Raw genomic sequence first — 25982 nt, 5'->3', positions numbered from 1 at the left:
ACCAACAACCGAATAATCAATTTCAATACTTATTATAATCCAATCAATTATACTTATTGAAATTAATTCAACTATTAAGTAAATCAACTAATTAATAATTACACTACATTAGTTCCAAGTTTCTAATTCATTTTCTATTCCAAAAACTAATATTTAATATAAAAGATATTTAAATCCTAACTATTTCGGACGGTTCGTAAATATCACATTTTTAACAAAAATAACATCACCATGTTAATCTACTAATTAAACTTAGCTACCACGTAAATTTTCATTAAATTCCGGACAACTAATTATACCGCTTAATTCGGCTATTTCGATCAAACGGGACTGTTTTGCATTTCATTTTGTTTTATAACAGCCCTTGTTTCATAATCTCACTATCCTACTGTTCCTATTATTTTCCTCTCATAATTATTTTCATTTTCATTAGTATCCATTATATATTAAAAACTTGAAATTAGATTCTTACTTAAAACATAAGTTCATAACAGGAACATGATTTACTAATAGTTATATTTACATTGGTTTAAAAAGAAAAGTAAGATACATATGGATAATGAAAATGACGTACAGTGCATAAGAATGAGAAGTAGTATCCTTATGAACCATATTGTTATTCTATTAAAATATAGAAATGAGAAGCATTATACACACCAAATTATAACCAAATTATATATAAACATATATTATACTGTATAATTCACAACTCACAACGAAGCCATATATATATTTAGCAGTATGAATATCAATGTATATATCATAAACCAAAATGACGCTACTGTATAATGATTATATCTAACAGACATTAAGAATTCAATCAACAATCTAAATACCATTAATCATCACATAGAAAAATTATCACCAAAATCAAACAATTACAAAATCATGGAAATTTAGGGGTTTCCCCCTAAACATGTCAAAATCTAGAAATTGAAGAACAAAATCTCTAAATTAGGTTAATCTACCCATTGACCCAATCATACTAACCCATAATAATAAGGATTCTCCCCCTTACCTCTTTAATGTGCTTCAAACCCTAGCTTTTGCCCCTTGTTGTTCTTCCCTTTTTCTTCTTCTCTTAGTCTCCTTTCTCCTCTTCTTTTGCAAATGAAAATTATGATACCTCTACTCTTCCATCCCTTACTATATTATTCATATTGGGCTTACCCAAATAATTCCACTTCCTAACTAATTAGGCCCAATCATAAAATAGAGTAGTCAAATAAATAATTATGCTCTAACAAATACTATTATTACCCTTAATATTATTTTCCGATTAATCCAATTTAATCCGACTTTGTCTCAAATAAGAAATCCAATAATAATATTAATTCTAATATTATTCCTCTACATATTCCACTTTATTAATTCTTCGATTAACCGAATAAATTCCAACTTCACTTAATAATCTGAACACGTTTCTCAATAACACCGACGATCCAATTAATTATCAAACTTCGTCCAAATTAAGTAAATAAATCCTTATTTAATTTAATTAGTCAAATAATAAAATTCGGGCTGTTACAAGGAGCATATATGATCTCTAGCTCTTGAATCTATGATCCAAGAGTCCAAAGTACATCATTTGTAGACAAAAGAATGAGAATTCCCTTTGTAATTCATACGTGGAGGACTTATGATTTAAGAATATCCAACATGGTTTGAAACTGCATGTGTTGAAGTTTGACTACGAGATGAATTCTGAGGAAGATTCACTATCTTCTCAAATTGATCTCGAGTAATTACAAAAGAACCACTCTTGACATTTGACTGTTAAAAATATGCATTATCCTCCTCCTCCTCCTCCTCATTATCATCATCGTTGTCGTCATCATCATTAGGGGTGTTCGCGGTGCGGTTTGGGCGGTTTTGACGAAAAAAATCATCCAAACCGCAAGAGAAAAAATCGTGCGGTTTGGTTTGGTTCGGTTTGCTTTTTAAAAAAATCTGAACCAAACCAAACCAAACTAATGCGGTTTGGTTTGGTTCGGTTGGTTCGGTTTTTTACAAATATTTTAATGAGCCATACATACATATATAGATGACAACATAATTTTGTATTTAGACATTCATACACTATCAAATAACAACAAAACTCGTCATATCTTGACAACAATTTTCCATTTAATATGTAATAATTAAATTAGACAAAAGTGAAATATTAAACATAAAATAATAGCATAAAACAATATAAAAATTAGTATAATGAAAAAAATATAAGAGACTAGAAATTAGTGAAGGTGAAAAAGGAAAAAAGTGTTGAGAGATTAGAGAAGAAGATGTGCGATAAAAACGAAATTGGAATATGAGATATTTACATAAAAATGAGAAGGTGAAAAAGAAAGAATATAAGAGAGGAGAGATCATAGAAGAAGAAGGAAGATGTATGTGGCAAAGAAGGTGCGCTAATGTTATTAGATATTTGAGATGATCGGGATTGAAATTATATGTGTAAGGATGAGAAAATTGTTGGTAATCATAAGGTTAAGGTATAATAGGTTTAAGTTTGGGTTGGATGTGAGTTAAGTAAAATTTAGATTGTAACATAATGCGGTTTGATTCGGTTTACAAAATACAAACCGCAAACCGAACCAAACCGTGCGGTTTTGTTAAAAGATGACCCAAACTAATCCGAACCAAATGCGGTTTTTTGCGGTTTCGGTTTGGTTTGATTTGGTTTGCGGTTTTCTATTGGGTTGGTTTGGTTTTGAACACCCCTAATCATCATCATCATCATCATCATCTGTGACAACATTTTGGTCATTGAACCTTTACAAAAATGAGATAGGGGGAGACTATGTTTTATATAGTAGACCCTAATTGTATGGTCAATCGTACCATAATGAGTGAAAATCTTGAAATTTGGGGTGTTATGCTGAAAATTGGATTTGCTTGACTTAGAATTGAATTTCTTGAATCCCATGACATTGATCAAGGCTTGTAAATAATCACGAAAACAAAATTTCCTTGTCTTTCATATTGAAGAACCATTGAAAAAAACCTTGTTCATAGTTAGCAATGGATCCATTGGCAGAATTTGTGACTTAACACAACAAAATTTTCATTCAAACTAGTAAGAAATCTGTTAGGATACAATAAATTGTGATTTTTCCTTGCTTGTCTCATAGCTTCACATGAACATTGAATTCGGCAAGTACAATTAGAGATTGACATGTAAATCTCCAATTCATCCTGAAAAAACTTTCAAAGTAGAGTAGAATTCAGTGACAGTCTTAGAATCTTGTTTAAGAATGTAAGTTTCTTGTTGTAACTTTGAAACACAAATAAGATACCATGAAAAAATATTTCTTTTAAATCATTTCAAACATCAATTGTATTTTCCATGAACACAGTAGACTCTGCAATTGATTTAGAAACATAATTGATTAGCCACAAATGAATTAGCATGTTGCATTTGCTCCAAGCACAAATTGACAGATCAAAAGAATCACCTAGAACTGATATAGATCCAACTACGAATTCAAGCTTCATTTTGCCACCAAGAGCAATTCATATTGAATATGCCCATGAATAATTTGTAGCCTTCAAAAATCAATGTAACTTTGACGGATGAATGTCCATCTCTTGGACGAACATAGCAAGGACCGCTTTAATCCAATGTGGATCGATAAGAGCTACAAGAGGAGGCATTAGTGAAGATAAATCAGAGAAGAATCGGAGAAAAAGATGAAAAAAATGCATGTAGGTCGGACATGCTTATAATACCATGTTAGAACATTGAATTCATCATGGAAGAAAGATCACAAATAAAAAAGAGAGAAGTCAAATTGAAGCTATCAATTGTATTATTGAGCTTGAACCAAAAGTGGGACATACATCAATCATATAAAACTCTGTCAACAAACTGTAACAAACCAAATAAACTATAACTAACTAGTTTTCTAAATAGTAACTTTCTAACTACTTTTTAAAAACCAGTTACAATAAATAAAAAGTTAACTATAAACTGAAAATGACCTTGAACACATTGTCACTTTAGTACTTTCTGTTTTATTCTTTCAACAATTACTTTACATATAGATATAATTTCTTATAAACCAACCTCAATAACTTGAAACAAAACCCAACACACTAATTTGGACACATTACATTATACATAGAAAACTCAGAAAATAATAACTACTGAATCAATCTGAAGCAAAAATTCTTCTCTCCAAACTTAGCTGACGTCGAAATTTAGCAATAAAAATCTCAGCCCTTATATCAATATCATCTTCCAAATCATAATTATTTTCCACTATGTCATCTCTATCTACTTCATCATCATCATCAAACGTGCACAATTTTTGTTTTACAGTTTTGGACACATTAGAATTCATTTGCCAACAATGCAGCAGATAATACAGTTTCTTCATGGCCCTATGTAATTGTCGAAATAGCGGTGAAAGTTTCTTCTTATGCATTTGTAAACTGTAGTCGAACCAAATCATATATCAAATGATTATGGAAATTTGGTGGGGAAGTTTATATAGAAAAAAACGAAGAAGCTTCTAACAGAAGCTATATGTATAGGAACTTTACTGAGAATTGTGTTGGAAGAAATCTTAATGCCGAAATAATTGAAACAAGGAGGAAGTTTTTTTCATGTTACTTGCGGGGTGGCCCACTGGTGGGTTCGAAGAAATGCAGAAGTTTTGTTCATGAAATTGAAGGAAACGTCCAAAGCTAAAATGGAAGTATGTTGGATTCATTCTTAGAAGGTGTTGATTTATCATACTAAATTATTATTCTATCATGTCTCAAAACTAATTTATTTCTTTAACTAAGATTGAATTTTCAATTTTCAGTTTGTATCACCACTATCATTTCATTTTGCTTTTTCTTTCAACTAATCATTACCGCTAATTAACCTATTTCACTTTCAAAAATAATGCAAATTATTAATTTGTTCATAACTTTTAGATCTTGCATTTTGGTCATTCTATTTTGATTTTGATGATTTTAGTTTTGTCTCTTCATTTTAAAAATTAATATTTTGTTCACTCAACTTTACTTCTTTTAAAAATTTATTGGTTTTCGACGTGAAGTTTCTCTAATATATGGCACTGCCACCGTTAGGCATGATAACAAAACCCGTACCTGCAGATATCTATCCGAACTCGCCTCAAAGTTGACGGGGAAAATTCGCTTTGGTTGAGTTTGAGTTTTTTCTGATTACAAAATATGGCGACGGATCGGGTAAACGGGAAACTAGCACCCACCTTGAACCTACTTCTACTATTTATTTCATTATATATACTATTATTATTTATTTTTTATAATTTAAAATATTAAGTATGTGGTCAATGTTTTGATATTTTAATTTGTATTATGATTTAAAATATTTTAAATGTATGTATGGAATTTTTTGAAATTGTTTTCTTTTATTATTTATAATGTAATTTAATTTTGAGAAAAATAAGTATTTTTATTAAAAAAATTAATTTCATCAAATGGATGGTGACGGGGGAAGATATCTGAACCCAACTCGAATTTGTTTGGGTCAGATTTGGGTTTTAATTCTTCATCCCCGTTTGAATTTGAGGCGGGGAATAGATTCGGAGGACGCCGCCCGTTGTCATCCCTAGCCACTGTAGCGCAATGTAATATTTTGATATTTGTTTAATAATATTACAAATAATTATATTTAAAAAAATAGATTTAATTTTTTATATTTTCTAAATAATTTTTTTCTAGAATAAATAAATAATTAATGATCTTAATTAAGTTTTCTTAGAATTTAATTAGTTAAAATTTTATATCAAGGTTATTGGGCCTCAAAGCCCATTTATCATCTCAATCCACTTAAGCAAATCTTATTGTTTGTTTGTCTTTCTTAACTTAGAAAGAAAAATATGTGGGACTTGGTTATCTAAGGTTACCAATCAATTGTTGCTTTGCTACAGATTTTGAAAGATGCTCGCAGTAATGGCCAGGGGGAAAGAGAGGCTGAGAAGAAAATGCTTATTATCCACTTCCTTGATTGTACATAGAACATTGTTCATTATTGTTGAAACACTCTTTAACAAAAAATTTCTGCCCATCATAAAAAATTGGATACAATTTCTACCCATCACCAAAAATTGGATAGTGTACATTCCACCAATCACATTACATCATTTAGTTTTATCTTATTTAATTAATTATTAAATAGTATACTTTTTATTTTTAAAATATTTTACATTAAATATAATTTTATTCAATTTTTTAAATTGAGTAGATAAGAATTCACTTCATGAGAAATAGAGAAACCTTAGCAACAATTATAATTTATAAACAATCTAATATTTCATAAGTTAAAGAGAATCAACATTCAGAATAAGCTTAATAAAATGAAGTGCTCAATCCTTATTATCTATCCTGAGAATGTATATTTTTACCAACTTCTTAAGGTAGAACCACATAGTTGTCAACTATGAAGCACATTAATTGATCCTAAAACAGCCACAACATAGACAAATTTATTTTCAAAGATTTAATTAATTAATTTCCAAAGAAACACTAAATTAAATTAAAATTAATAATTTATTCTGTAAAAAATTATTAAAACATAAATTATCCTAGTCATCATTAAAATTGAATTTTAAAATGGGGACTAAAAATTAAAAAAATTATCAAAATAAAGAAATCAAAAATGCATTTAAGCCTAATTTTTAATATGTGGTAGTTTAGCTTTGATTTAACTTCTTTAGCTTTGTCTACATGGCATGTTTCATTGGTGTATTTAAACACCTTCGTGTAACAGATTTTCATAACTTAGTTTTTCATCATTGAGAGTTTGTTATGTTTTCTCTCTTCTCTCTCTTCTTTCATCTTCATCTTCAACCTTGTGCTCCAACATTTAGTATTTAGAACTCTGGTTCGATACACATGGAAACACGAGTGTATGTGAGACGTGTGTGATTGATTTCGTTTCTTTAATTTGCGTTGAATTCATGATCGGAATCGTAACAGAATTGCATTTCATGATTTTGTGGGATCGGGAACCACGAGTGTTTTGTGAGATCTGAGTTAGTCTCAGTGCACATGTTTGATGAAAACAATTGGAATCGGTGGATTATTTAGATGCGTGTATTTGGTGCTCAAGACGTTCTTGATCTCGACACCGACGGTTACGTTCCGGTTGTAGCGGATGCAACGGAAGCGCAAAGAAAAACACAAAGAGAACTGATGAAGAAAGATCAAAAGGCGTTGTTCTACATCCATCAGTGTGTGGATGCGAGTGTGTTTGAGAAAATTGTTGATTCAACCACAGAGAAGGCTGCATGGGACATATTGGCACGGTGTTATGGCAGCGACACATCGCTGAAGAAGGTGAAGTTTCAGTCTCTATGTAAGCAGTATGAGAATCTCAACATGAAGAATAATGAGAAGGTACCTGTTTACATCTCTAGAGTGATTTTGATCACAAATAAGATGAAGGCTTGTAGAGAAAGGCTCTCTGAACACGTAATCATAGAAAATATATTGAGATCTCTTACTCCTCAATTTGGTTTTATTTTTGTAGAAATTAAACATTCTAAAAACCTCAAAACCATGAGAATTGAAGAGTTGCAGCGAAGTATAGAGCCATAAGAGTTGCGCCTAATTGAGAGGATCTCTGAAAGAGAGGAAGAGTAGGCTTTGAAGGCATCTTTTAGTTAGAAGAATTAGAAGAAATCTTTGTTAGAAGCCAAGAAGAGACATTGTGGTGGTTATCATAAGTTAAAAGCTTTCAACTCTGATGAGAAGAAACATCATAAGGGAAATGATAAGCTTGATAAGAGAAAGGTCAAGTGTTACAATTGTAATAGGTTTGGTCACTTTGCTAAGGACTATTGGTCAAACAAGGAAAGGAAATCAGAAGAAGCAAACATAGTCAAGAGAAATGCTGATGATGAACCTATGCTATTGATGGATTTTGAATCTGATGGTGGATATTGGGTAGGCTTGTGGTATATGGATACTGGATTCTTAAATCCCTTAAGTGAAAATAAGCAATGGTTGATTGATTTTAACTCTAGAAAGAGGAAAAAGATCATATGTCCTTATGATAAGTACCTTAACGTTGAAGGTATGCGAAATGTCAAAGTCAAGGTGAAGAATGGTAAAATTGTTATAATCAAGGATGTTTAGTATGTTCCTAGCATGAAGAGCAATCTGATAAGTGTAGATCATCTTATTCGGAAAGGTTTCTCAGTTACCATGAAAAAAACTCTTGAATTTGTATGATTCTGATCAGAAGTTAATTATGCAATCAAAGCGGGGAAGCAACAGAACATTCAAGATGAATATGGAGACAGTTGAAACTAAATGCTTTAGTTTTGATGGTGCTTAAGGTGATAGTGAGTTGCGGTATAAGAGATTGGGGGCATCTGGACTTTAGAAGTTTAGGACATATGAGTTCTAAAAAGATGATACATGGCATTCCTAAGATTATGAAGCCATAGAAGTCATGTGAGATATGCATGAAAGGAAGCAACCCATATTACCATTTACACCAGAAGTGGCCCCAAGAGAAAAACATGCTTTGGGAGTAGTGCATTTTGATGTGTGTGGACTATTTGATGTACCTTCACTTGGAGGAAACAAGTACTTTGTGTCATTTGTGGATGAGTTCACAAGAATGACATAGGTAACACTCATTAAGTTTAAGCACGAGGTGTTTGTTGAGTTTCAGAAGTTCAAAGTGAAGGTTGAAAAACGGAGTGGTCAAAAGTTGAAAGTTCTCAAAACTGATAATGGAGGTAAGTACAACTTTACAGATTTCAAGAGGTCATGTGAGGAGAATGGAATTGAGAATTAGGTATCATCTTTATACACAAATCATCACAATTGTCTTGTAGGAAGAAGAAATAGAACTTTGCTTTGTATGACAAGTAGCATGCTGACAAAGAAGAAGCTCCTGTGAAGTCAAGCTTCTCTATGATGAATATATTTTGATGAAGGCAAATCCTTGTGTATCAAAGAAGGCAAATATTAATCTCAAGAGAAAGCATCATGTTGAAGACTTTAGAATAAAATGAATTTTATTTCAAGAAGGTATAATAGAAATACTTACCTTCACCATTGTTTTAGATGCTTAATGATTGAATCTCTCAATACATAAACTCATTCACTTTCATGGCATAAACACTTAGGCATTTTTTAGTTTCATCTAATGCAACTCGATTTTCACTTTGTAGAAATCGATTTGCACCAGCTCCATGCCTAAATTTACTTTCGAAAATTTCATGTTTTATGCTATGCAAATAGATTGTTGCCTGAAGCTTTTCAAAGATTTGTAATGTTGCCTTGTGCAAATAGATTTGCACATAACAAAAATCGGTTTGCACCTAAACGAAATTCAAAAACCAGTAGCATTTTAGACACCTTTTCATTTCTCTCTTCGTGAAACCTTTTCATTATATCTTGGAATTTGTTCATGATATTTTTTTAGAACTTTACCATGTTTCGTAAATGTGTCATACTCATATAAAAACCAATTTCTTTTATATTACTATTCACCTCTTCCAATTAAACTCTTAGATTATCGAAATTCACATTTCAAATCTTCAACCTTTATTCAAGAAATTTTCTTCATACTTTCATATCATCAAAACCAGAAAATTCTTGAGCAATATAATACTTTAGTGTTTATGAATTATTTTTATTAGAAGGGAAGATCAATTACATTGATATATCACTCAAAGTGATAATTTTACTACAATCTTTATGTTCTCAAAATATTTCCAGATTTGTTGTGTATAACTTGATGTCCAGGATTGTTGGAAGCAGGATAGTTGATTTAGAGAGGATATGCTTGTACAAAGTTCAAAACAGATAGTGAAATCTCTTAATGCGTAAGGGGACTGGAGTACTCTCGAATTGTAAGGGGAACCATGATACATCCTTGTTGTTAGTTCCATGGGTTTTGTATTGGCATAATTTTGCTAAAACATGGTTCGTAACTGATGTTGCACGGGATGGTGTATGTTATACGGTGAACTGACTTTTTATCGATCAAAATGTCGCGGTTAAGCATGAGTCGCCACCGACTTTTATTTTATCCAAACAAATTCAGAAAGGCAAAAAGAAACAGAAAAAAAACCTTTTTAAAGAAATCTAAGTTCGGGGGGTAATTTATGCAAAGGGAAGGTGTAAGGCACCCTTTGCATCCATGGTTTTCCATGGGCTCTTAATTGCTTTGCTTGCTCGTTTGTTTTTTTAAAAAAGGTAGATGAAAGAAAAAAGTGGACTTTAGCTCGTAAATGAGCGTAGCCAGTTTTCGAAGAATTGTGAGAAAGAATATTAAAGATGAGCATTGCAAGGAAATTAGGGGCAATTACCTTAAACTCAGCTGATAGGTCTCTTTTTAGCCTTTCAGAATGAAAGAGTCTATCCTTGCCATAAGAGGGCAGGAAGCCTTTCGTTTGGAGGTTGAAGGGTCGTCGAAGCATCCTTTGCCATGAGACTGTCCCATGCCATAGAAGGGCAGGTAGTCTAAGGCAAGAATCAGAATAAGCCATTTTCGTTAGGCAACCAGAAGATACCTCAGCCTTTTTCCGTAGGCAACTTCCGAGGGTCGAGGTCATTTGTGTATCGAAGGCAGCATCATTTAGGGTCGTGACCTTTTTATCGAGGCAACATGGCTGAGGTATCCTCGTATTCGAGGGACTTGGCTTATTCTGCAAAAAAACACAAGGCAACAGGCAACAAGGCAACAGGCAACAAGGCAACAGAGAGGTTACCCAAAAGCGTGCGTGTGTGCACCAATCACGTGATTATATTCAATTATATTATCTTGTAAAATAGCGATTCTAAATTCAATTCATGGTTGCCACTCCCTATTTTACTAACCACGCAGATAATATAAGGCAAGAAACAATAATATGGGGGAGGGAAATTGTAACCAGCGGATCCCTTAATAGGGTTTGACACAAGTAATAATTAAACAGAAAAATAAAAGGTTAGGGTTTAGGGTTACCAATGACGTAGCTTTGGCATTTGACAAACCCTGAAAAGGTGGGAAAAATGGCAAACAAAAGAGGATGAGTGCATTATCAGGTTCGGAGGCAAACTTTATTAACTCTAAAAACAAAAGAATAAAAAAAAATTAAAAGTAAATGAATAAAGAGTACTTAGCTTGGCATTTGCCCTGACAGGGTTGGTGGGCAAAGGTTTGCCTGAAGCATTGACTCTGACCATCTGAGAATTGACGGAAGAAATAACAAGGCGTGAGAGTACAAACAATTCTTTGATATTTAAAAATAAACCCTAATTTTGAAATAGGGAAGATGAACAAAAGAATAAAAGGAAAAGATGATTTTGCATTAAATATATAAATAAATAAGTAACGAGAATTGAATCGGGACTTAGCTTCGTAATGGGTGTGGCGCGTTATCGGGAGAAACCCTGTTGGTAACCCTGAAAAGGCAAGGCGCAAAAGAAAGAATATATCTTCAGTGTATTATCAATCCTGGTTAAGATTCAAATGGAATATAATGGTAAATCGATTTAATTAATTATTGGTCTTGCGACCTAATTAATTAAATCGAGGCAAAAGACTAACTTGAGTAAAAAATAATTTTTTGGAATTTTTGGAATTTAAAATAAAATAATTATGATTTTTTAATGATTTAAAGATAAATTAAATGAATATATAAATAATTACATTTATAAATAAATAAATAAGTATGTAAAATAAATATTTATCATATATAAAAAAGTTCTTAAAACAAATAAATAATTTACTATTATTAATAAGGGAAAAAAAAGATATTGAAATTAATATATATAAGTATAAATAAAAATCAAAACTAGGTTATGTAATTAAAAATAAAAAAAATTACAAAATACTTAACTTTTGATTCAGTGTGGCGCTCGCCTGTGGAGCATGATGGACTCGCAGATTAACGCACGTTGGATCTGGAATTAAGGAGATCGTAGGGCCAGGAACGAGAGAGAACATGATAGCGCGTGCATCGTAATGCACAGGATCCAGCTGTTCCACTTAAAAGAACGCGCGCGTGTCCCATTTGAATGGGCCAATCACACGACGACACGAGGTCGTCTTCAACCTTGGATTTTCAGCAACGCACTTTTTACAGCGCTTATTGGCATTGGGGTTGTAAAAAACTCCATCTTCCATACCTGCGAAATAGCGAATACATGCAAACGGATACAGAAATTTGGCGCGATGCCACTAATCAATCCGTCTCGTTCATACGAATGCGTGGGTACCTGCTTTGTGGCCTAAAAGTTCCTCAAACGAAAACCCCCAAATTCAAGGTAAGAACCCTAATCATGGCATAACTCTTAAAACACCACCAGAATCAAATTAATTGCACAGAAAGATCACAAACATGATAGGAAAAACAAATATGCAATCGAAATCGATTTATAATGCATGATGAATCGTAATTGAAGCAGAGAAAAAAAAAGGCAAACCGAGGCCTATTTGACTGTGTAACTGGCCGTTTCTGGACTTGATTATGATCGAGCAATACTCAGTGATGATCCAGGAGTGAATTAGCACCTTCAAAATTCCTTGAATTCCCTTCAATCGCCAAGAACAGATTTGAGTTTTTCTTCAATTTTGCACTCGGATTTGGAGCTTTTGGAGGCCGAAAATCTCCCCCTTGTGCTCTGATTCTACTATGTATATATAGGAGAATAGAATAGGTTAACTTTTGTGAGAAGAATCTTATTGAATCAATCTTTGGAGATTTGATTTGGAGCTTGAATGGAATATTTCCAATTATGGCAAAATTCAATTTTTTCCACACACTCAGCCTATGTACGAATTTGGAATGAATTTTGGGATATTTGTGTGATTGATGATGATTGTAAAATAAACACAAATCATATCTTTTATCTTTTATACTTTTATATAATTAATTCATGATTTAAATGGTTAAAATCATAAAATAATTAATAAAAAATAATATAAAATATAAGGATATGATTTTTGGAACGTGCATGGGCTTGTAATGAAGATTGGGTGAAGAAATCATAGGCCCATTTGGAAATGTTTGGAAATTTGAACCTTTTCTTTTCACATTTTTTCCTCAAAAATAGTCCAACTTTGACAAGGTGTATCTCTCTCAATTTTTGGGGTATGGGGGTGTTCTAGTACTTTTTAGAAACCTCAGAGAGTCCTCTAACCAGTGTCTTTGGTTTCATATGAAAATCCTTTTCCATTCTCATTTTATGTCCTTTTGAAAAAAAGTGTCTCTTTGTTGACTTTTGAAAAGGACCTATAATGTATGAAGCCATATCTCTTAAACCATTGACCTATGAGCTTTGATTCTTGGACCATTGGATAGAGGAATGAATTCCCTTTTAAAATGAGCTTTAGTGGGAATTTTCTGATGAAGTATGAATATTTGGTGAATTTTCAAAGTTTGATTGACTTTTTCAGCTCATGCCCAAAATAGTAACTTTTGACTTTTGACTCTTCTGATGTTTCCTTGCATCATTATGATCAACCCTTGATCAAATAATGATTTTAGGGTTATGGGGATGTTGCTGACCTTATGGAACCACTTTGAGCCCTTGATTCAGTGATCTTTCTTTGAATGAACCAAACCCTAATTCAGAGCCTTTGTATAGGAGAGTGTGTTTTGGAGCTTTATGTCTTGATTTTGAGATTGCATATGAGAAATGGTATGGGCAAATTTTGGGGTATGACAGTGTAACATCTTGTTCAGCTGTTATAACAGATTCCTCTGTTATGTGTTTTGACAGATGTTCTCTCAAATGATGTGATATTCTACACCAGAACATCCTAACAGTTCAGGCTGATTTTAAACCTTGACAGATTTGATTGAACAATATGAGATTTGAAAAAGAATCTTTAAGATTTCTTTTAGAACACTAAGATTTGATTTGATTTGATTTGTTCCTCATTTGTAAAAAGATCTTGCAACTGTTTTCAAAAAAGAGAAGATTAGATTCAAATTGAAGTCCAAGCCTATTCAGCAAGTATCTATAAAAGGGAACTTGGGCAACCTAGTTTGACAAACTTTCTTGTAAAGAAAACTGTGGGTGCAATAAGGGTTGTTGTTTTAGAAGTCTCTCAAGCTCTTCGTCTTTTCTATTCTTGTGTGTCACACATGAATCTTCTGATACATTAAGGTTGACGTGTGTTCTCACTCTTGAAGCTTTTAAGCAAGAGAGTTAGGTGTTGCTCTTAATCAAATATTTTAAGTAATATTAAGTTTTGTTATTATTTAAGGTTCTTAACTAAGTTTTTTTTATTGAAAAGTGTAATCTTTATACTTGGGTTCCCTTGGTCACAGGGTGTGTGACTGTTTTACCACTGCGGTGATTGGAAGTGGGATGGGGATTTCTCAGGTCCAAATGTCGACTTCTAGGCAGAAGTATCGCTGGGTAGTGATTAGGCGATAAGTTGTAATCTAGGGTGTTTAGCTTTGAACTAATATGGTTGATAATGGACTTCCTTCCTGGCTTGGTAGCCCTCAGATTATGTGTTGTTTGCACTAAATTGGGTTAACAATTAACGGTGTTATTTATCATTCTGTCATTTACTTTAAGTTTTGATAAGTGTGTTGTAAGTCAGTAGATGTTATAACATCTGTCTTGACATTGTGTGTTATTAGGACATCTGTCTCGACATCTGTTGTATCTTCTAGAATTTCACTTGTGTTCTTTTTTTTCCTGCACTTTATTGCTTTCATAAACAACTTCAAACCAGAAAAATGTAGTATCATACGACTTAAATAAAAACTTGACCATAGCTCATATTTTACCCTCTCTTAGGTGCATTTAGAACTTCAATTGGCATCAGAGCATGTTATAGGTAACTTGTTCTTGAAGATCCAGAATGGATTTCGCAAATGCAAATCCAATTTTCAAAGATGGTGGTAGTAATAACAAGCCTCTGTTGTATTATGGTGAATATTTCAATTTTTGGAAAATACGCATGAAGGTGCATCTATAATCTCAAGGAAAATAAGTTTGGAAAATATTTGTAGAAGGTCTTTTTGTTCCTACAAGTGTTGTTAATGGTGTTTGCACTCCAAAGTTTGAAGGTTCATGGGATGAAGATGATGAGAAAAAAGTCCTTTGTGACAAGAAAGAAATAAATCTTCTTCAAGGTGCTCTCAGCATGGATGAATTCTTTTCATATTTCATAATGCCCAATGACAAGGGAAATATGGGATACGTTGGTAGAAAATCATGAAGGAACTTCTGAAGTTAAAAGATCTAGATTGAACACATTGAGTCAAGAATACGAGTTATTCAGAATGCAAACTGAAGAATCAATTTTTGACTTATAGAAAAGATTTGTGCATTTGACAAATCATTTATGTTGTGAAAAACGATACCAATAACAAAGTATAATAGGGAATTATAGGGGAGAAGAAGAACACAATAATTGGTTATAACCGTTATTCTTTTACTTTCTCTTAAAACAAGATTACAAGTTTACAAGAATAACAAATAACCTCTCTCACCCTAAATTAGGATTTGCAGCTTGGCAATGATGAGAGACTAGTATGCTATTTATAATAAAACCTAACATACTAACTAATGGGCTTTTTCCACAAGGCCCATTACACAAGTCAACTTAATAAACAAGCTAACTTAACAAATTAGGGTTTAAACACTAAAACCTAATTTAACATGCTAACAACCCTAGCATCTTCGACACAAGCATGTGAACAACCTTCGACATCATGCTTAACCCTGTCGAACCAAGAAGCTACCCTTCGGCCATACTAGAGTTCGATCCAAAATCTCACAAATCTCCACCTTGGATCTAACTCTACAACATCAAGGGAACAAACTAGCTTTCTTCATGCAGCTTTATCAACTGCATACAGTGGAAAAACTTGCAACTCGACAATGTCTTGGTGATCATATCAGCAGCATTGTCTTCAGTCGAAACCTTCAGCACTTGGACTTCTCCACGCTCGATTACTCCTCTGACGAAATGCAGCCTCACATCAATGTGCTTAGTTCGCTCATGATAGGCTGAATTCTTCGACAGGTGTATTGCACTTTGACTATCACATTTAACAGTGATACCTCGACCTTGAAGTTTCAGCTCCTTCGCAAAACCTTCAAGCCACAATGCTTCTTTCACAGCTTCAGTTAATGCAATGTACTCCGCTTCAGTGGTTGATAGAGCAACAACCTTCTGAAGTGTTGCTTTCCAACTAATTGCTGTGCCAAACATAGTGAAAACATATCCAGAAATAGATTTCCTGGAATCCATACAACCTGCATAATCAGAGTCGACATATCCTTCGATTACTGCTTTACCATCTTCACCCAAGGCTCCACCATAAATTAGGACTCTATTCAGAGACCCATTTATGTACCTTAAAATCCACTTCAATGCTTGCCAGTGAGCCTTTCCAGGATTCGCCATGTACCTGCTTACAAGACTTACTGCGTATGCTATGTCGGGTCTAGTACAAACCATAGCATACATCAAAGAACCAACTATATTAGCATATGGGATGCTATTCATATAGGCTCTTTCCACATCAGTACTGGGACACTGATCAATACTCAGCTTGAATTGAGGGTTTGTTGGAGTCACAACTGGCTTCGAATTCGACATACCAAACTTTTCAAGAATCTTCCGTAGATATGCCTCTTGAGATAGGCATAACTTCGACTTCTTTCTATCTCTTCGAATGTCAATTCCAAGAATCCTGGAAGCAGCTCCCAGATCCTTCATATCGAACTCCTTATTGAGTTCAGCCTTCACCCTCATCACATCTTCGACACTGTTGCTTGCTATGAGAATATCATCCACATAAAGCAACAAAATAATAAATGAATTACCAGGTCGAAATCTGAAGTAAACACAGTGGTCGAACTGACTTCTAATGAAACTTATGCGTGCCATGAACTTGTCGAATCTCCTATTCCACTGTCGAGGAGATTGTTTCAGCCCATACAAAGATCTCTTTAACTTGCACACATAATCTTCCTTCCCCTTTTCGACATACCCTTCAGGTTGCCTCATCAGGATCGTTTCATCTAAATCACCATACAAGAACGCAGTCTTCACATCCATCTGTTCCAGTTCAAGATCGAACTGTGCCACCATGGCAAGTAACATTCGAATGGACCTATGCTTCACAACAGGAGAAAACACATCATTGAAGTCGACACCTTCTTTCTGAGTGAAACCCCTTGCAACTAACCTTGCCTTGTATCTTTTCGACGTCACTCCTTCAATTCCTTCCTTAACTTTGAAAATCCATTTACAGCTGACTAACCTTGCCCCAACAGGTTTCTTGATCAGTTCCCAAGTATGATTATCATGAAGAGATTTCATCTCATCATCCATGGCCTTCAGCCATTCAGTATTATTTCGACTCCTCATAACTTCCTTATAGTCTCTAGGTTCTTCGTCTAGAACCTCACTTGCAGAGATTAAGGCATAAGCTATAAGATCTGCATATCCAAGTCTCTGAGGTGGCTTGATGACTCTTCTCGACCTATCTCTCGACAATAGGTAGTCATCGTCAGTTTCCTCAACTTCAGCATCTTCTGCTTCTTCTTCGACTTTATCTGGGATATGCAATTCAGCATCAACATGCTCCACCTCAACAGGAATTTCTACCTGTTCCAGCTCTTCGTCAGATGTTTCTGTACTTCGACCAACATCATCAGTTTTCTTAAAAGCCATTTCAGCTTCATTGAAAACTACATCTCGACTGGTGATACACCTCCTGTGACCTGGCTCTAGGCACCATAGCCTATAAGCTTTGACTCCTTCAGGGTATCCCATGAACATGCATTTCAGAGCTCTAGGTTCGACCTTGTCTTGCCTAATGTGAGCATAGGCTACGCAGCCAAATACTCTCAGTTTGTCGAGATCTGGTGGATGTCCCGACCAAACTTCTTCAGGTGTCTTCATATCTAACGCTGTCGAAGGACATCTGTTTATCAGATATGTTGCTGTCGAAACAGCCTCAGCCCAGAACACCTTTGTTAACCCCGCACTAGTCAACATGCATCTGACTCTCTCCAAAATAGTTCGATTAAACCTTTCAGCCAAACCATTTTGCTGTGGAGTACCTGCAGTAGTTCTATGCCTTGCAATACCAGAGGCAGCACAAAAACCGTCGAATGCCTCATTGCAAAATTCAAGGCCATTGTCGGTTCTCAACCTCTTGACCTTTCTGCCAGTTTGATTTTCAACCAGAGTCTTCCAACTTTTGAAATTCTCAAAAGTTTCATCCTTAGTCTTCTGGATGAATACCCATAATTTTCTGGAATAATCATCTACTATGGATAGAAAATACCTTGCTCCTGAATGTGATGGACACCTTGCAGGCCCCCAAAGATCAGCATGGATGTAATCAAGGGATCCATGTGTTCTTTGTTTGCCTTTGTTGAACTTCACTCTGCAAGATTTTCCAAGTACACAGGGTTCACAAAACTTCAGCTTTTCGACTTTGTCTCCACCAAGCAGATTTTGTTTCCCTAATTCGACCAGACCCCTTTCACTGACATGGCCCAATCTCATGTGCCAGATTTCTGTTTTCGACAAAGGTTTCGTGGATGCAACATTTGTCGAACCACTTACAACTTCAGCCTCAAGGGTATACAAGCCTTGTTTCTTCACGCCTCTCAAGACTTCCTTCGAACCCTTCATGACTCTTAGGATACTTTTCTCTCCTTGGAAAACATATCCTTTCTTGTCGAATTCACCAAGAGAAAGCAGATTTCTCTTCAAATCAGGAACATACCTGACTTCAGTCAACAGCCTTATTGACTCATCATGGAGCTTGAATCTCACAGATCCAACACCTGCAATCTTGCAAGCCTTGTTGTTTCCCAGCAATACTGATCCACCATCTTGATCACATAATTCCTCGAACAAGTCTTTGTTTGGAGTCATGTGCCAAGTGCAACCTGAATCCATAATCCACTCCTTCTTAGAGTCACTGCTTGAAACCACAAGAACATCAGATGATTCGAAATCATCTTGAACAATGGCAGCGTTGCCATTATCCTTACCTCCATGATATTTCAAGCGTTCAGGGCACACCTTTCTTGTGTGACCCTCCTTCTTACAATGGTAGCATCGAATGCCAGATGCTTCGCCACTGTAAGTCTTCGACTGGCTTTTGCCTTTCTTCTTGTCGAACTTACCATCCTTTCGTAAGAGTTTTCCTTTAACGGCCAAACCTTCGCCAACAGTCGAAGGTTTATGCTCCTTTCGTTCATTCAAGTCCTTAGAGTACAAGGCTGATTGAACTTCTTCAAACGTCAGGGACTCCCTTCCATACAAGAGAGTTTCTTTGAAGTGAGCATGTGATCGAGGCAAAGAACACAATAGTAACAGCGCTTGATCTTCATCATCGATCTTCACATCAATATTTTCAAGATCAAGAATCAGCTTGTTGAACATATCCAACTGCTCAGCCAATACTTTGTCTTCAATCATCTTGAATGAATACAAAGCTTGCTTCAGGTAGAGTCGATTTACCAGCGATTTGGTCATATACAAACTTTCAAGTTTCACCCATAACCCTGATGCCGTCGTCTCCTTTGATACCTGTCGGAGAACCTTATCACCAAGGCTCAACAAAATTGCGCTGTGTGCTTTCTCGATCATAGTTGTCTTCTCCGCTGCCGTTAATGCAGCATTCATGGCTGCCTCTCCCTTCAACGCTTCCAAACAACCCTGCTGAACCAGTAGGGCTTTCATCTTCAAGCGCCACAGACCGAAATCATTTACTCCGGTGAACTTTTCAATCTCATACTTTGTTGAAGGCATCTTCTCCACGCTCACCGCACCAATTTGTTGTGAAAAACGATACCAATAACAAAGTATAATAGGGAATTATAGGGGAGAAGAAGAACACAATAATTGGTTATAACCGTTATTCTTTTACTTTCTCTTAAAACAAGATTACAAGTTTACAAGAATAACAAATAACCTCTCTCACCCTAAATTAGGATTTGCAGCTTGGCAATGATGAGAGACTAGTATGCTATTTATAATAAAACCTAACATACTAACTAATGGGCTTTTTCCACAAGGCCCATTACACAAGTCAACTTAATAAACAAGCTAACTTAACAAATTAGGGTTTAAACACTAAAACCTAATTTAACATGCTAACAACCCTAGCATCTTCGACACAAGCATGTGAACAACCTTCGACATCATGCTTAACCCTGTCGAACCAAGAAGCTACCCTTCGGCCATACTAGAGTTCGATCCAAAATCTCACAATTTAGTAGAACTTGGTAAGACTCTTACTAATGATGAACTTAATTTTAAAGTGCGTAGATCTTTAACTAGGGAATGACAACCAAAAGTGACGACAATATCCGAAAAGAAAAATCTATCCATAACGACTTCCGTAACTTTATTTGGAAAATTTCAAGAATATGAGACAGAACTTGGATGACTAGAAAATCATGAAAATTAAGAGAATAAATCCAAAGGTATTTCTTTAAAAGTTGGCTCAAAAGAAGTTGCAAAAGAAGATAGTCTGCTAGTAGACGAAAACTTCATCTTCTTATAAAAATGTTATGTAGATTTTTTGGTAATAATAATTCTAACTTTGTGAAAAAGAATAAGTTGTTTAACAAGAAAGAAGACTCCACTTTAACACAATATGTGACTTGCTATGAATATGGGAAGCAAAGACTCATAAAGCTCCTAAACTTGCAAAGAAAAGTTTTAAAAGAAGAAAGGAGTCAAAGCCTAAAAGAGCCTACAATGCATGTCATGATAATGAAGTAACTTCATCATCCGATTTACAAAGCTAAGAATGTGTAAATCTTGCATTGATGGCATCACACCATTCTGATGATGAATTTGTAGAGGTTAGTAGTGAATTTCCCTCTCTTAATAATGATGTTCAAGGTGCTATAAATAAATTACTTAATGAATGCAAAGTTTGGTGTGATTTGGTGTTTAGGATAACATATTTCATTTTGATTATGAGATCATACAAATACTTTGTTACCCAAGATAGTTGGTCCATTAAATTTCTAGGTTGTGATGGAAATCTTCTTCTCAAAACAAATTTATCATGAAGATTTGTTTAAGAAAGATATGAAGAAGTATAAGTGCAAATATAAGCAAGAAAAAACCATAAATTAACACACACTGAGATGTTGAATATAAAATATAGGGGTTTCTCTTTCCACCATTATGTGTGCATTTCACACCCTTGGAAATCCAAAAGTGCCTTTCATGTGCCTGAAGATGCATCTCCAAAACTCAAAATCACACCAAACTTATTATTTTGTGATTCATCACATTTTGAACAAAATATGGTCTGGAGATGTATCTCCGTATTATATTTGGTATTCAAAAAAAAAAACAATAATCAAAATTTATGAAAAAAAAACAATAATCAAAATTTATTATGTTTAAAACTTATGTATTTTAAACATAATACATTTTTAAGTATTATATTATCTCTTATAAATACTATAATGTGTTTCTAAATATAATATATGTCTAAATTGTATAAAATAATACTTGAATATTTATTCTAAGAGAAAAACTAATATACTACGATGACAAAATGTTTATCATGTCAATGTATAATATTTAAAAGAAGAAAATTGAATAGAATAGAGATAAAATTTAGTGAAGCGAGAAAAATTAATATGCTATTTTGGAGTAAGATAATATAAATATTAATATGTTGTTTTAAAATTTATAAATATGCGAGCCTATGGAAATATCCTAAAGAAATAAATTTAAAATCTAAACCAATTTAGACTAAAGATACGGACACTACGCCAAATATGAGTTTTAGCAGCATCCCTACGAAAGCGCTTTTAGGGAAAGCTCTGCTATAGGCTTCGCTAAAAACAAAATAAAAAAACACTGGAAAAAAACGCTGGTAAAGGGGGGGGGGGTTACAAAAGCGCTGGTAAAGGGGGGGGGGTACGAGAGCGCTTTTAGAAAGCGTTGCTATAGGGGGGTATGAAAGCGCTTTGTTAAAAGCGCTGGTAAAGGGGGGGTAATGAAAGCGCTTTGTTAAAAGCGCTGGTAAAGGGGGGGTACGAGAGCGCTTTTACCCAAAGCGCTGTCTAATCCCATTTAATTAAAACAAAAAAAAAGAATTCCCTCAGACAGATTCATTATTATATTTTTCATCCCAATGCCTAATACGAACCTCTCTTCTCCGGTGCCGCATTTTTTTCGTTTCTCACCAGCCACTGTCTGCCGTCCTCAGCCTCGTTCCTGCCTCTCTCCGATCGTCCCTCTCTCTTCTCCAGTCGTCCCTCTCTCTTCTCCGGTGCCGCATATTTTCGTTTTTCACCAGCCACTCTGTTTCGGAAACTAAATCCCCGACATTGAACAGGTACTACACACTCTGTTTTTGCTACTTCTTCATTAATTACCACTTTTAACCTAGTTTTTGTTTTCATTTTAGTTTGGGGAATTCTGAGTTTTAACTTGTTGGTGGTTCTGAATTCTGAGTCTTAAGCGCTATTTTGTCTGATATTTTTTAGGATTAGCTAACGGTGTAACAAAGAGAAATGACAGATATAATTGATTAGGTGATAGCCGTTATAATGTTAAATTTAATTTAGATATTTTTCAAAATCACCTTACACATGAATATACTTATTGGGTTGTTAGAATTTTCACAATTACACATACGTGTGAAAGGTATGTAAATCGGAGAAATGCAATATGACTTTTTGATATTGATAACTTTAGGAATAGAAATGAAAGTGGCAAATGTTGATAGTAATATTATAATTTGGTTGTAATTGAATAGAGAGCAAGTGTAGCTGCTAAGTTTGGATTGTAGTAAATAAATACTAATAAGAATATATAGAATGTTTGAATATGATACGCTGTCTTTTACTCATTGTTAGTAAATTTGGATCATAGGGGCATGTGTTTGAATATGACACCCTAACTGTTTAGTCATTATTAGTAAGACTTCCCAATTTTAATGCAAGAGGTGGAGTCAATCTCAAAGGAAAACGAGTACGCCATTTATTGATTGAGAAAGACTTATTAGATTGGTCCTGATACAAGATACTTCGTAGAGAGATTTTAATGTCACGTGAGATAGCTCTTTATTAATATTAATTTATAGTTCTTTATTAATATTAATTTTGTGATTTTAAATTTCAATTAATTTTATATTTTAGTCAACGTGTCTTGTATAATTCAAGTCATTTGATTTCAAAACAATTTATGTTTATGCTATCACTTGCAGATAATCATAAAAGTTAACCATGTATTGAGCACTTATAAAAAATAAGATTTTCAATTGCTTCTCATTATGTCATATGCATATGATTGCTCAATCATGTAGAAGTGAGTTGAACAACAAATTTCGATGTAAAAATCACATTTAAACTCAAAAGCTACAAATTTGTATAGTTGTGATTGCAAATTAAAAGGAAAGTTAGTATTTCAAATTTCTTTCAATCGATTTTGTCTTGGTGGTTACTAACTTTGTGAATTTGCTATAGGGGTAACTTGTGTAGAGTGAAAGTTTGATCGTTTCCCGGCCTAGTTTGACGTTTGGTGTTTTCTTGAGTTCAGTAACATCCGAGGTAAATTTCTTTCTCAAATTACTGGTATTATGATGAATTTGTCTGAAATTGTGTGATTATATATGTTGCGTTTTATTGCTCCGGATTCATTTCGTTTATACTTTGCGTTTTGACAGAAACGCATTATACTGACATTATGATGTGTTATAATATGGTCACATGCACCTACCTTTTGTAACCACTTGATTTTAATATTTTGTTTAATGGTAAACTACAAACATAAGAGTACCCTCCTTGATAGCTCATTAGTTTTATGTGTTTAGAGAGTTAATATAGGATACAAAATTCCAAGATAATAAGTTGCTCTTCTATTTTTCATGCACTATCAATTTCTTGGCTTATGATTTCTAACAAAAACTATAGTCATGTTATCTACTTTCAAAGAAGAAATGAAAAAGGCTCAAGAGCTTTGCTCATTATTCCGACATGTGGAATATTCTTGATGTCAATTTCGTTAATCGTTAAGTGATGAACTTACTAACTTTGTGAATTGAATTCGCTATAGGGGTTACTTGTGAAGAGTGAAAGTTTGATCGTTTTTGTTTAGCTTAATTAAGACATGGATAAGACATGGATGAATTCAAACCGATTGTCGAAAGAGTACGAGAAAGGGGTATGGGAATTCGTTAAGTTTGCGGTTGCGCACGCCAAAGACCCGATTCGAATGGTGTGTCCTTGCATGGGTTGCTGTTATGGGGGTAAGGTTGACGGGAATCAGTTGGCATCGCATTTACTACAGTTTGGAATTGATAGAAGTTATACAGTTTGGAGTTTGCATGGTGAGAAAAGTAACGGGAATGTTGAGTCGAGGTGTAATACGAAGTATGCTTCAAACTACGATTGCACAAACACATACGATTATGATTGAGTCGAAGAGATTGCAGATGCGCTTGAAGAAGATCTTGAGGATTGTCCCAAAATGTTCGAGAGGTTGGTAAGCGATGCAGAGAAACCGTTGTATGATGGTTGTTCAAAATTCACAAGATTGTCTACGGTGTTAAAGTTGTACAACTTAAAGGCGGACAATGGATGGTCGGATAAAAGTTTCACAGAGTTATTAGCCCTTATGAAAGATATGCTACCAGAGGATAATGTTCTTCCCAATCGAACATATGAAGCCAAAAAGATATTGTCCTCTATTGGCATGAGCTATGATAAGATACATGCATGTCCAAACGATTGCGTTTTGTTTCGAAACGAGTATGCAGCGTTGAATGAGTGTCCTAAATGCGGTGCCCCTCGATATAAGAAAAAGTTGTCTCCGGCCAAAATCTTATGGTATTTTCCTATAATTCCGAGATTTAGACGCATGTATCATAGTGAAACCGATTCAAGACACTTGACTTGGCATGCAGATGAAAGAATTATTGATGGAAAGTTGCGACATCCGGCAGACTCACCACAGTGGATGAAAGTTGATAGTGATTATCCTGAATTTGGAAAAGAAGCAAGAAACCTTCGCTTGTCATTGTCTACTGATGGAATGAACCCGCATGGTATTCAAAGTATCTCGCATAGCACCTGACCTGTGATTCTTATGATTTATAACCTACCTCCGTGGCTATGTATGAAGCGTAAGTACATGATGTTATCTATGCTAATTTCAGGGCCTAAATAACCAGGGAATGACATAGACGTATACTTGGCACCCTTAATCGAAGATTTAAAGTTTTTGTGGGAGAACGGTGTGGAGGTTTACGATGGGTATAGGAAAGAAAGTTTCAACTTGAGGGCGATGTTGTTTGGAACAATTAATGATTTTCCAGCATACGGAAATCTATCCGGGTACAGCAATAAAGGTCAAAAAGCGTGTCTTGTTTGTGAAGATGAAACCGATACGACACGATTGGATCTTTGTCAGAAGAATGTCTTTCTCGGCCATCGTAGATTCTTAAATTTTAATCATCACTACCGTGGGTGGAGAAAAGCATTCAATGGAAAGGCCGAACAACGTACAACCCCGCCTTTTTTGACAGGTGATCAAATTTTTGAAAAGGTGAAAGATGTGAGCACTCAGTTTGGCAAGCCTTTTGCACATTTACTTGTCAAGGGTGGGTGGAAGAAGAAGTCAATTTTTTTTGAACTTCCATATTGGAGGTCGTTGTACGTAAGACATTTCCTCGATGTTATGCATATTGAAAAAAATGTATTTGACAGCGTTATAAGTACGTTACTCAATATACAGGGAAAGTCTAAGGATGACCTTAACATAAGGAAGGACATGATAAACATGGGAATGAGAACTGAATTGGGACCCGTGACGAAAGGAAGACGAACATATCTGCCACCTGTTGTTTACACTCTATCTAGAAAGAAGAAGAAAACATTGTGTAAGTTCCTCAGTGAAGTTAAAGTTCCAGAAGGCTACTCGTCAGATATTAGAAGACTTGTGTCCATGAAAGACCTCAAGTTAAAGAGTTTGAAGACGCATGATTGTCATGTTATAATGGAACATTTTTTACCAATAG

The 25982-nt window shown here is 34.6% G+C and overlaps 1 protein-coding gene across 1 annotated transcript; it reads left to right on the top strand.

Moving 5' to 3' along the window:
• Positions 1–7068: 7068 nt before the first annotated feature.
• On the top strand, positions 7069–8118 carry LOC131657663 (uncharacterized). The gene is made up of 2 exons (XM_058927034.1): positions 7069–7564; positions 7673–8118. Exons 1-2 carry the CDS (start codon positions 7069–7071, stop codon positions 8116–8118), a joined length of 942 nt encoding a protein of 313 aa, XP_058783017.1.
• Positions 8119–25982: the final 17864 nt, after the last annotated feature.

This window comes from Vicia villosa, linkage group LG3, assembly GCF_029867415.1.
Source record: "Vicia villosa cultivar HV-30 ecotype Madison, WI linkage group LG3, Vvil1.0, whole genome shotgun sequence".
NCBI lineage: Eukaryota > Viridiplantae > Streptophyta > Magnoliopsida > Fabales > Fabaceae > Vicia > Vicia villosa.
The sequence above is the reverse complement of the archived record's forward strand: the minus strand, read 5'-3'. Positions and strand labels throughout refer to the sequence as shown.